The 14,276-nt window shown below is 31.8% G+C and overlaps 1 protein-coding gene across 3 annotated transcripts in view; it reads left to right on the top strand.

Annotated features, from left to right (window-relative positions):
• PCDH10 (protocadherin 10) overlaps nt 1–14,276 on the top strand; it is a 101,112-nt gene that overhangs the window by 40,941 nt on the left and 45,895 nt on the right. The window contains exons 5-6 of one of the 3 annotated variants that reach the window (XR_009184136.1): nt 7,685–7,816; nt 8,283–8,678. Coding sequence is in view for 1 of the 3 variants with exons in the window: in XM_058290463.1 (XP_058146446.1) it covers nt 7,685–7,737 (53 nt within the window). In the remaining 2 variants the exon portion in view is untranslated. Of the gene's footprint in view, nt 1–7,684; nt 8,679–14,276 lie in introns of those variants that run through there. The other 2 variants (XR_009184161.1, XM_058290463.1) reach the window with 2 other exon arrangements.

Genomic DNA, 14,276 nt, shown 5'->3' with positions numbered 1-14,276 from the left:
AATTATACATGATATAAAATCTATTTATATCTCTCTCTATATGAATATATATGAGAGAATATATATATATACATATATATTCATATAGAGAGAGATATAAATATCTGAACTGATAAGGAATAGCTATAAGATATAAAGGATTCCTAAATTTAAAACAAATTAAATAAATTTGGAGGTAGAAACATGGTACATTATTTCAGTATTATCTTATATGTAAACATTTTAGAGTTTAAATGTGGTTAGAGTTTTATTAATGAGAAAATTTTTACGAGCATCAGCCTTGAAAACTAAAGCTTGTGTTTTATTTTTATGCCAACAAGGTTAATTATTAAATTCAGTGAGATGTACTTTCCTTATTTTCACATATATATTTTTCTTTTTTAACTATTGTTCTATGTTTGTTGAAATACAATTAGGAGGGAGAAAGATCAGAGAATGTGAGGTAATCTTCTAAGCAACGGACACAATTATCACAGCTGCCCTCTAAAAAGTCTTCTATATTACATCTAAATATTTGCCTGAGCTGAATTACATAACATTTTTGAAATATTTTCCTTACTTTTGACTGATCTTATGTTCAACGATATTTCGAACTGACCTATATTATTAAAAATAGACTAAGACCTAACACTTAACAAATGTTTTCCATTTAATTTTATGAGATTTAAATGGGTCTGTTCCCTTAGTTTTAATAATAAAATGAATATATATATATATATGTTCTTAGGTTCTTGATATGTAAATTGCAGGGATTAAATCATTCGTTTGACAATTATCAAGGTAGATGTGAATATGCCATGGTCCCAATCAGCTTATAGTTTGAAATAATGTGAAATGTTCCAGTCTTTTGGGAACTTTTGAAAAACATATGAAATTAAGTGATCGTAGATGATACAAAGAGCACACATATTCACTAAGTGCAGTGGTAACATTTTTTCAAACATTTGGCATTCCTACATCAATATTTTGAATGGTAGAAATTTTTATTAAGGAAATGTTTCTATATAATTAACTGGGAAAATTTGTCTGTTGTAACTGCTATTTAAACAAGAATGTGATTTTTTTGTTGTTGAATTAGTCTGCTTTGATTAAGACCTTTCATGCATCATTTTTACAATCATGGGGGATTATACAACATCCATCCTATTTATTACATGCCATTGAAAATAAGGTTATACTAATTTTAGGTGTAATAGCTATATTAATTGATTTGATGAAAAAATTGTCTTTAATTACTTAACCCTTTATATTATTGTATATAATCTCCCTTGAACTTGTCTTATATCATATATTTGCATAATCGTTATTTTTAATGTATCATAGTAATTAGTCATACTAAATTTCATTTTAGACTTTATATTATATCATCAATCTACAAAACGTCCTTTTACCAAATTTGTAAGAAAAATAACATTATTTACCAAATTTGTAAGAAAAATAACATTATTTAAATACAAAATCTAAATGATTAAGCTATTATTAACCATCTGTTGACTCAAGAATAAGTCAGAAGTTACAACACAGTAAGGATATAATTTGAGTAAATTGGCTAAAATGCTATCTACCAATGAAGGGGACTATAAGAAGGAAAATGTAACCAACCAATACTGAACGTTTCCAAATAAATATTTTACTGGATTTATGTTGAGGAATTTTAGAATAGGTTTTCTATTTATTCCATTATCCTTATATCCACTCTCCCATAAATCTGTGCACAACAAAGAAAGGTAATATCCAGCACATTAGACAGTACTTCTTTAATAAGTCATTTAAGAATAGATATGGCACCTACTCCTTATTAACATGGTCAGTTTTAGAACAGTAAGAAGTCAACAAATTTTCCTGTGGAAACAATGTCTCAATGTTTTGAAAGTATGTCAAACGACAATTTTTAGAAATAATATCATTGGCATGTAAAATTCTAATTTTTAACTTGTGAGCATAATTTTGCAAAATCATTTAAAATCACATATTTAAATATCACATCATAATTACTTTACAGATATAATTATGTCAATAATATAAATATATTACATTTCTTGGGAAATGCATTTTTTATTTTATGAAAATATTAAACGCAATGCCTTTATCAACTACTGCAAAGTAAGTCCTAAAGTAGAAGATTTAAATATTCTAATTACACATTATTCTGTTTCATTTTTTAATAATATTGCAATTTGCTGTCAGATATTTTGTATTGTAGAAACCTTCCTGCTCTCCAAAAAGAAGGAGGAAAAAATCCTCACAGTTCTCTACATGAACTTTAATAATGAACATTAGTTGTACCATTTTACCTTCCAAAAATAATAACTGGAGTTAAATTAATACTTAATATAATTAGTCAATTAACTGTGGCAAATGTTAAGCAGGATTAAGAAAAGTATTAATGTTACTGACTGATAATAGCAGTGTTATGTATCATTGCATGTTTTTCCCCCTCACTTTTCTATGTGTGTTTTTAATACCCAAGGAAATCAAAAATACTAAAAACACTGATGTACTTGATAATTTTTCTGAAAAATCCTATATTTTCATATTGTTACTTCTTGGGTTACCTTTTTCAACTCTAATTTTGTAGTGGTAAAGGCTTTGCACTTAACATCCTTTTTATTTTCCTTTTAAACAAGGAAAAACAGAAAATGATGAAATTCCATATTTTTTACATCATGGAGTAGTAAAATTATTTTATATATTGTTAATACTTCAAGGAATAGCCCTCTGCTAAGTCAAACAAATCTGTACACAGTAATTTGTGAAATTGTTCAGTATTTTTTTCTTCTAAAACTTAGCATAGGTTTTAGATTACAGTATTCTATTAAAATACAAGTAGAAGGGTGCCGCCAGAGTATTGCAGGCAATAATATGACTAATTCTTTTAGTGTACATGCATGTATTTCTAACCATTGTTATTTTTTAAGTATTTGTAAAATTAGAAAAATGACCTTCATTTCTTGAAAAACTTGTCACATGCTTAGTTTGACGTTTTACATTCCAGATGTTTTTGGATTGTGTGAAAATATTGCATTAATGATGCGAAATATTAAATTTTCATGAGACTCAAAAATTTCTGAATGATAAAACACAGACTTCAATTCACCCATACAATATTGAGCCGAAAGTAAACAGGGAATTTCAGCTCTAATTCATTTTTGAAACAGTTATCTGTGAGTGAAAACAGGGTATTATAACAAAAGATGAGTTTCAATCTTAACTATAGTGTTTGTTACTGTGAATGCTATAATAATACATAAGTACAATGAGTGTAAATGTAATATACTATTTTATACTGCTGTATACATATGAAATAAATAAAACTAGGATACATATTATACCATTTTTCCATGCATGGATCTTCCACTGACGCCTGTGGGAGCTTTGAATAAAAATCTAAGTAGCAAAATATGGCCCTAGGTTTAAATACAACTAATGCTGATTTAGTCATTTTAGTCTTAATATAATGGGTCTAAGGGGACATCTGTTCAAAATTGAGCCTCATTTGAAGCGACATATGTCTAGTTTTAATGGATTTCTTATATTTATAGTTTTGAAAGGAGGCATTTTTTTCCATATGATTCTTATGCTACCCACAATTAATCTTTTAAATATTTGTGTGTATATATGTTTCCACCTGATGTTATATATTCTTTTTAATTTTCTAATATGTAGTAAGATCAAAGGTCCACAATAACTAATGCAGAGGTTATATTCAAGATATGAATGCCTTCAAGTATGAAAGAAAAACATTTCACATAAAATTTTAGAAACAAATTATTCCATATTTAAAGTTCATGAAGGAAGCAGATGCAGTTCAAGTGACTGAATGCCTGCTTTCCATGTAAGAGGTTCTGAGTTCAATCCCCAGGACTTCCTTAAAAAAAGAAAAAATTCCTGGAAACAAATGATAAAATAAGAATTGCATATATATCACTTCCAATAAGTATATAATTCAATCAGAAACACTCTTTTCAGAAACGTTAAAAAGCTAACAGATGAATTCATTAATGATGCAAAATTGAAAAAAAAACCTTGGAGTATATACAAAGACTATAGTACTTGTGCTTGATTGAAGAATGATGTTCTTCAATTCAGCCAATTCTTGAATTAATATATGGATATGTTTTATAATATAAAAATAACCTGAATAAATCCTATAGAAATTTAGGTCTGGTATAGTTAGAATGTAGCAGAAGAAATGTCGTGCTTCTTAAACTCATATATGGTTTGTGTAACTTTTTCTTGAGTGCACACTAGAAATGTATAGAGGCTCACTTTATGAGGCAAGGAGGAGGACTAGATAGACCTTTTGCTATGAACACCTATAAAGCCAACTCTATGGTGGAAAAGAACTAAACAAAATATACAAGAACTATAGTTCTCAGTGAAATATTATAAACTGTAATTACAAGTGGCCATGGTTCCTTGTAGAACCCCACCTCCTACCCCTTTACCATCAGACTTTTCTGGTAATCATATTATTGACTCTTCCATTTAGTGATTTCTGGATAAAATTAAATTTTAATAAGTTCAAATCTGTTGTTGAGATTCTGACAATAAGGAGATGCAAGAATGCATGGTAGCATCTGCTTTCAAAGAATTCTAATCTGCATAGGAAGACAAATAAATTATAGGGAAATATTAAATAATAAAGTGATCAAACAAGTGATTAATATAAAAATAAAAATAAATTAATAGAACAGAAAAAATTAGAATAGAAAGATATCAAAGCACATTGTCCATGGCAAAGTAAATTGTACTTTGTGAAACATTTTTTTCAGATATACGTGTGAAACCAATTACAATGTGAAATATATTTCTTATTGTGAATCATTGCTCCAAGTGTTTGAGAAACACTACGTGATAAGAGCTCTACTTCAAATTTAACGTAACATTAAAAAAAATAAAGAAAAAATATTTAAACTTATTTAATAAGTCAGGGAAAAGGTTTTTAAAAAGTTATACACATCTAAATTTTAATCTTTACCTTTTATTAAATATGGATAAGTACACCTAAGTGTAGACTTTCTGTGAAAATTAAGAAAATTGTTGTATTAGTAATGCATTGCACAATACTAGTACACAGTAAGTGGTAGATTTTATTATTAACATTATTTTTTATTACTTCACCACCATTCTTGGTTACTGAAAGTATAGAATACAGAATATAAATTGAAATAATTCCTTTCTCAAAATTCCAGACTGCTGTGGAGTTGTATCTAACAGGTGCTAATTTCAAAACCTAAAGATGGACAAACTTGCATTGATATCCACTCATCAGCTCTGCCCACAGATGGCTTTACACTTCCTAGCGTTATGGAGGCCAATACATAAAACTCACCACTGGCTGAGTTCCAGTCATATCCCTCAACTCTCTTTTACAATTTACAATTTCTCCTTTTTCCCTGCTGCTGAAAAATATATATATATGATTGCATCAGGAAATATTTACCTGCTTCTTTCCCTTGACTGCAATGTGTATTTTGAATATCTTTCTATTTCCATACATGTAAATGTTAGCTGGATTTTCTGTATAATGTCAGGATCATATAATTTGCATATGATTATTATATAATGAAAAAGAATTTGGGCAGAAAATAGTATCTGCTTGACTGAACTGGAATTATTTAATGGTCCTACTTCTAATCTTCTTGAGGTTGTCATTCATTAGCTTAGGAAAACCTAGTCCCCAGAGCTGTGCTTTGACTATTCAAATATCTTCTAAAATTTCTTTTTTTCTCTTTAATCAATCAAAAGTTCTATTCTACTGTCATGAAAACTAGGATTTAAATTGTCTGGTTAAAGTAGTTCATATTAATTTGAACTACTGGATTATAATGTTACAAAGGAAGCATTTATGGTTTAAAAGAAAATTTATTAATCCATTTTGAAAGTTATAATGAGAGTATCATGGATAAATATTTTTTTTGTTTCAAATTATTTTGTTTATTTATGTCTGAGAACAGTTGATATTCACTGGGCATTTCCTTACTCAACCTGTCTCAAAGTAAGGAACATCTAGTTACACTGCAATTGCCTAATCTGGAATACAATCTCCATCCCTCCTTGCACCTTAATATTGTGAATGGTTCTTCTCTTGATCATGACAAAAGGAAGAAAATAAGCAGTGGCATGGTGAATTGCATTGTCTGAAACACTGAATTTTATTCCAAAAGTGTGGGAGTGAGTTAGTTGTTTTTCCTGCTTAATAATGGAATGACCAATTTCAAAGTTTGCTGACAAAGTGTCTCAAAATCAGGATGCACATGCACACATGTGTGTGGTATGTGTGTTTGTGTGTTTGATGGGCAAAGATATTAACGAGCACTAGGAAGACACAGGAATGCATAAAGAGGAAGAATCATTTGGTCTCTGTAAACAACATTCTGTGTGCCTCCATTATTTTGTCTCTAGAATAAATGAGTGTCTATACACATCACAGAGAGAACACAATAGTTATAATAAAACTTGTGAAGCAAAGTTGAATTGGAGAGAGTGAGAGAGAACTGAAAGAGAGACAATGAGAGAAAGAGAGAAAAAGAGAATACCATCATTTTCTTTCACCTTCCAATAAGTTTTAACAGACTGAGAAGCAATTATGGTTTTTAAATTTCTTTTATTTCTCTACAAAAGTTAAAATAAGGAGAAAAATAATGACAAGAAATGATATTAGGGAAATTCTAGTTGAAACCTGATGAGAAAATAAAGTAATAAACTGCACTCCTATGAAAGAGTAAAATAGAGTAAAAAGAGGAGAGATAGATTATATATAATTATTTTAAAATATATTAATATCAAACTATATCATTGGGATGCCTCCATAGATACTTATTTTCTCGCCATTGTTTTCGTTGAGAAAGGTGTATGGGCTCACTCGAGAGTGGTATAAATCTTATTTCAAAAGTTTTCCAAAGATCATAAGATAATGTATTTGCAATTATCCTGACTAGAACAGGGGAAAAAGTTGCCAAAATTATAAATGATCAGGCAGAAAATGTGTCATTTGTGTAATTTTTCATAAAGCTATATGAAAAATTTGCATACACTGTGATTATTGATTAAGGCTATTGCCGTTAAGATGAGAAGAGAGTTTTGAACCGCAAATCATTATGTGGAATGATAAGGTGTATTTTTAAAATTTAGATATTAGCATTGAGTTTTAGTTTAACATGTATTATTTCATATGAGAAACACATTTTAAAACTTTTTATAATTGTCTATCTGAAAATTTGATAGAGTAATAATAAAAGATATAAACAAATGCTGTAAATACTAAACATAACCTAATTTGGATTTTTGTAAGATACATCATTATATTGAGGGGTGTATTAATCAGCCAAAGTGGTGCTAATGCAAAATACCAGAAATCTGTTGGCTTTTATAAAGGGTATTTATTTGGGGTAGAAGCCCGCAGTTACCAGGCCATAAAGCATAAGTTACTTCCTTCACGAAAGTCTGTTGCTATGTGTTGGAGCAAGATGACTGCTGATATCTGCAAAGGTTCATGCTTCCTGGGTTCCTGTCATCTGGGGTGTGTTTCTCTCCAGACTCAGCTCCTCTGCTCTCTCAACAAGGCCAACTGTAGACAATCAGGCAAACAGCTCCTTTCTCTTCCTGGGGTTTCTGCTGTGCCCAATTGAGCCTTATCTCCTTCCTCACATATCTGCTTCTTTATGTGTTTACTTCCCAGGCTCCAGGATCAAAACTCCACACTCCCTTCTCTGCAGTGCAGTTTCTCTGTGAGTCAGCATACATGAAGGGGGTGGTGACTCAACATCCTACTGATGTGGCCCAATCAAAGCCTCAATCATTATTTATCCAGGTAAAAGTGAAACATCTGAAACCAATATAAGCTAATATGCCCAGAGGAACAAACCAGTTTACAAATATAATAAAATATCTAATTTTGGAATTCATAAACAATATCAAACTGCATTAGGGGGGAAATGAAGAAAGTACATCAGGGAGAGATCAAAAGTTACTGTAAATTTCTAGCTGAACAATAAATTAAATCTATTACTACAAATACTGGACTAGTCAAAATGGGGTTGGGGAGGTGGACAGAATTGAGCGGCATTTCAGAGGGCAAATAGAATGTACTTCCTCACTGACTCAGCTGATTAGGTGGGTAATGAGGGTGAGAAATTACAGATGACTGAAGTTATTTGTTTGGCTAAGTGGATAGAGCTGCCTTTAAACTAGACAAAATATAAACAAAAGGAAAAGATTGTGCAGGAAGATAATCATATTTGTAGAAGGGCTTGCTAATTTTCTCTTTATCATTCCAGTTTCACCATGCTTCTTCCCAAGAGAAAGACATTATATTTAAACATTTCCAAAGAAATTTAAATTTTTATCCTTATATTAAATGGTAATCTTTGCTGCATTCTGCTTTAGTTTCTGTGGAATAGCTAATGATTACTTTTACCATTTAAAAGATATCTCAAGTTAACTAATTTTTCACTCATTATGTTTATTTGGCAATAATTCTATAAATTTATAATATGTAAGGTATAAATATTAAAATGTTTCTGTGTCATTTTGATGATTGCATATGCAAAAATTGTGCTTGTCCAATTTAAAAAGGCCACAGATTAAGTCAAACCCTTTGGCCTGTCTTATGATTCATATGTGACAATAAGTAATGAAGAGAAAGAAATGTTAATAAAAGTTAATAAAGGACACGCTGATTGTAGAAAACTTATTTATTTTTATTTTCCATGTGAATTCTAGTAACATTTTTAACATATAATTTTGGGAAAGTCATAACATTAGCAACCAACCTTAATTTGTAATTTTTGTAAAGGGGCCTCACAGAATAAAAAAAAAAAATTAGAACTGAATAGAACCTTTAATTTTTTTCTGGCACTAATTCCTCCTGTAAGGAAAATGAGACGAATATAGGACAACTCATAGAAAAATGTAGTGATAACTCTAGAAGTTACTCTAACCCTGTCCCTTAACTCTGTATTCTCAACCTGTGCCAGGCTGCATCTCTAAGCTCTTTCTTTTTTTAACTTGGCATCCCAGGAATAGATATATTTTAAAATATACCAATTAACTCAAACATCTAGAAGTTCACTTTATATTTTAAAAATTCAATATTCTATGTCAGATGTGTACATGTAAGGAAATTCTGAAATTTAACCGAAGAAACTAAAAACAATCCTGAATATCTTTTTTAGAATATCATTTTTAGAATGATATGTATATTTAGCATATTTATATATGATATATATGTCATATATTCATTTTGATTTTAAAACGCATCCTATAGTATATTGTCAGATAAGCAAAAATAGTCTCATAAAAGTGAGTATATCACTAATAAAAATCACATTTATCAAACTCCACTTCACCAAGATTAGGTCTGAATAACCTGACTTTACAAAAACGTCATCATCCTACCTAAACACTCATCAACATTAGTTCAAAGTACTTCTACTAATATTGCCAAATATTGAAAGAAAAAAGGGAAGATAGGGTAGGAGCCTAGTTACTTGCATTCTGAAAGTTATTTGGGGACAGAAGATTTGGAGACTCAAGATGTACAATCTTCTAAAGGAGATGATCCCACACTCAACTGTGTTTACTGTTTTCCAATCAGGTATTCCTTGTTTAAACTTACTTAGAGAATAAATCTCCAGTTTTCTAATTAGATGGGGTAGGTATTTACCTAGATATGCACAATGGATGAGGGGATCTTGGAGGTCTAACTGTGTCTAAATGACGTTTTTGATTCTTTTCCCCAGGAATTTGTCAAATCTGTTCCTGAATTCATAAAAATTTGTGTGGAATAAATCAGGTCTCTTCTTCATATCCTTAACTGCTAATTGAGAATTAAATATTTTAAAAACTAGTAAGTCAATTACAACTTATCATTCTACTTCCAAACTTCCAAACTTCCAAAATATTTTTACTATGCTTCCTAACTTGTATCTTTCCTGGTAAGTTTTTCCTTAAAAATACTTTCCTTTTATTTTACAGTAGCTTTAGCAGGAAGTGGAGGTTAATGCAGGAATTCACCCCCCATCACTCTTCTTTAATTGAAAGCTTACACTTGAACTTTGGACATAATTAGCAAAGGCTCATGAGTATAACAGAAAATGTAATGAGGGAATCTGCTCTTAGATTATTGCGAGTATGAATGTGGGATCCTCACTGTTATATTTTGGTGCTATTGTTAGGGCTATATAGAAAGCACTAATATATTTGGCACTGATTCATATTTTAGAATTGATAATTAAAATGTAAATAATTCATTTCTCTCATTACATAGCAATAAATGAATTCACAAAACATGATTTGTAATTCAAGTTCCCCCAAATGCCACTATTAACAATAATTTATTTTTCAGTTTTGCTTTATAACAACTTCATCCTTATCTTGAAATCTAAAGGAATTTTAGATCAATAATGCTAAGTCAAATATGTCATATTCATTGTTATATTTGATACAGACTAGAACAGTGATTATTTCTTCAATTTTCTTTAAGGGTGTTATTACAGATGAAAATACAATTTAAAAACCAATAGAGCTTTTCCCTCATTACATTGATTTATTCATCATATTACTCTACTTTGTGAATAGGTCCTGAAATTAGTGTCCAAATAGTATCACGCAACTAGCAGGCTTCAGTAGTTGAGGTCAATTTAATTACACTGTGCATGACAGAAACTAGGCCATTTGGGTATTGCCTTTGCCACCAGCAATTGACACCTGAGTGTTAATGAGCTGGTAATTAAGAGCTGGCACATAAAGACACATTTTACTGTTTGGGACTAGGACAACCATATGCTACATAACTTCTGTGCTAAGTACTTTGCTAGCTCCAGAATTTACACAATTATGTTTGTGAGATTTATTTTTGAAATTTCAATGTTTTCATCTTTTTTATAAGAAAAGGAACATTTACTTTGAAAAGTTAAGTGAATGTACTCATCACTTTTTGAGTTATGAAACTTTCTAGCAAGCAAAATTATATTTGGAGAGAAAGCATTTGGAAAAAATAAACTGCAGAAGTGTATTGGATCATTACTGTCAGTTTAAAACAACATTTGTAGAACTTACATTTAGAAAAGTCTTTTGTAATTTAAAAAAATTAGTAAAAGCAACTTAATGTGAATTTATATGTATGTTATAGGCATCTCTTAATGGCTTACAGTGAACCTCACCTCCTGGTATTCATGTTCTTGAAAAATCCCTTTCCTTGATTATAGGCTGGATACAGTAAATCACCTCAAGAAACAGAATGTGGTGGAAGTGAGGGGGCTAGAATGTCCAAGATTAAGTTATAAAAAGGTTATACTTTCTAACTTGGGGACCCTGTTGTGTGTTCTCTCCTCTCTTGGATTACTTGACTTGGGGGGAGCCAGAAACCATGTTGTAGAAGTAGCTGTGGAAAGGCCCATGTGATGGGGAATTGAGGCCAAAACCCACATGAGTGAGCTTGGAAGAAGACTGCCTCCCCCAAGGCTAGCCTTCAGATGAGACCACATCCCTTGGCAACAACTTGACTGCAACTTCGTGAGAGATCTTTGCCAGAGTTACCCTGCTTAACTGCACCAAGATTCCTTACTCATAAAATGTGAAATAAAAAAAAAAAATGCCGTTAAAAGTTGTGATGTTTGACACAAACTGTTATGTAGCAACAGATATATTTAATTTATAATATTTAATTAAATATAATATTTAAGTAAGAACCATGTATTGTCTGCTATCATAACATCAATCATTGGTTTTACTGTGGTATGTGGCCATTTCATAGACAATGTATTTAATGTCCATACACACCATTTCTTTGCTTTCCTTTCCAATTTTTCCTTTACTCTTTCTCTCTTCTCTACCACACCAAAAAAAATTCTCATCAATTTCTGGATTAAACTCCTATTGGCTATTGGCTTTTAAAAAATTAAAACTGTTCTCATCAATAGAAAATGTATTAACTTTACTGAATTTTAGTTGTGGGAATTACTTCCAATTTTCTTCTTTGAAGGAGTTTGCTTTTTTCCATCCAACCCTCTGTAGGACATATAGCCTTTTATATGCAGATTGATGTAATTAAGCTTTGAAATAGCTTTGAATTCCCAGTAGCTTAAACTGAGAACATGAAAGGGCAAATACTATACTGAACTGAAGGATATAAAAGAGCAGTACATCAATTCAAAATGAGATATAGAAATGAACAGCTCTTTACATAGTGATGTCATTTTTGACAGATTATTGCAGGATCCTTATAACTGCAGAAACTGCCTTGGATAGCATGAAAACTCTACCTGAGGATAGCCTTATTGGTTTGTATTTTTTATCTTTTCAATAGCAAAAGGTGAGTAGATGTTAAGTGAAACAAGAGAAATAATCTCTGAGAAAAGATTTAACTCTTTCCCTCAAAGATGACACCTGGCCCCAAGTAGTAAACAGTGAAATCTGATGATGGACTTGTCTACCCAATCTGTCATGCAAGAGATGGCAGCTTAGATGAGGAGGTTACATTTTAAGAAGTAGATAGAAAACTCACATGGCAATCTTCACATCTATAGAAATCCCAGTGGGAGACAAGACCTCTTTGACACTGAAGCAGAGTTCATTGTACAGCAGACATGTGAAGAGTATTTAAAGAATCCATATTCTTTATCAAAAAGGGAACACAGTGGATAGTGTACATTCAAAACTTTAAAATCAAAATTATGCTTGTATAAAAACAGATTCTAAAATATCCATTATATATAAAGAATATGGTATGCACTATTAATTTTAATACCATGCAATAATTCCAAAGTTAGTAAAAATATTTCTTTGAACATTGCCTTTGTATCAAGACAAATAAAGAATATGTTTTTTTTTCCCTAGTTAAACAGCATATCTTCTCCTGAATTATATAATCCAAATAAAAGAGTGGAATATACACATCACCTACATTTATTTGCGTTTCAGTTTTCTAGGCTGCTATAAGCAGATACCATGAAATGTGTTGGCTTTAACAATGACAGCATATTACCTTACAAGCTTACAGTTTTGAGGCTGAGAAAAGTGTTAAAATAAAGGCATCATCAAGGTGATGCTTTCTTCCTAAAGACTGGCTGCTGGTGATCCCTGACTCCTCTGCCATGTGGGGAAGCACATGTTGGCATCAGCTGGTCTCTCCCTTGTCTTCCAGATTTCATTGCATTCAGCTTCTTGCCTCCATGACCTACTCTCTATGTATTCATCTCACTTATAGGGGACTCCAATAAGATTAAGACCCACCCTTGGCCGTGTCTTAACTGAAGCAATCTCATGAAAACTACTTACAATAAGTTTACTCTCATAGCAATGGTTTAACTTTAAGAACACGATTTTCTGGGGGTACATCAGTTCCAAACCACCACAGTCTATGCTCTGGGCCCCCAAAAGACCTGTTCTTTCCATATTCAAAATACACCATTCCATCACGATAATCACAAGCCTTATATCATTACAGTAACAATGCTAAGTACAAAGCCTGGTCAGAATCATTTATACATTTATAGGTGTGGACTGTCCTGGTCACAATTGCCCTCAGGCTGTGGACCTGTGAAATCTAGAGAACAAGTTATCTGCTACCAATATACAAAGGAGTAATCATAAGATAAACATTCCCATAAGGGGCAGTCAGAGGATAAATATTCCCTTTCCCAATGGGAGAAATTGGAAGGAAAACAGGGGTCATGGGTCCCAAACAATTCTGAAACCCTGCAGGGCATCCTACATTAGGTTTCAAAGTCTGAGTGTCTTCTACTGAAGGATGGTTTGTTTTCAGGGACAAATGGAGCAGCAACCTCACCCTTTCCAAGTGCTTATGCAGAGGTCATTTCTCCCCAAACACTGGGATGAAGGTGCCAACATCTTCAAGCATTGGGTTGATGGCCAGATTCTAGGCTCTAACCTCATCAGGCAATGGTGGCTGAATCTCTGTAATCCCTCAAGCATCTGAAAGAATGGAAGTGGTAATGTTTTTCATGAAAAATGAGGCAGAAGGTCCACCATTTCATTTCAGGGTATATTCATCTTGTCCATATACATGGGTTGTTATGCTTTCTTGGCCCAAGAAGAAGTCTTTGGTCTAAACCTCAGCTTCCAGGGCCCTGTCCTTGAAGTTATTTTTTCCTTCAGTTTGCCCATTTCTGCCCTTTTCAGTCAAGGCTGGCAGTGGTTCTTTTCATAAATCTTCACAAGGAATATTATTCTCTAGAGACTTGCCTTCTGAATGCTCAGAATTTTCCAAATCACCAATTTCTGGTTTCTTTATACCAGGAATTCAATTT

The sequence above is a fragment of the Dasypus novemcinctus genome, chromosome 1 (genome assembly GCF_030445035.2).
Source record: "Dasypus novemcinctus isolate mDasNov1 chromosome 1, mDasNov1.1.hap2, whole genome shotgun sequence".
In the NCBI taxonomy this organism is placed as follows: Eukaryota; Metazoa; Chordata; class Mammalia; order Cingulata; family Dasypodidae; genus Dasypus; species Dasypus novemcinctus.
Note: the sequence above shows the minus strand (reverse complement) of the source record. Positions and strands in the feature narration are given on the sequence as shown.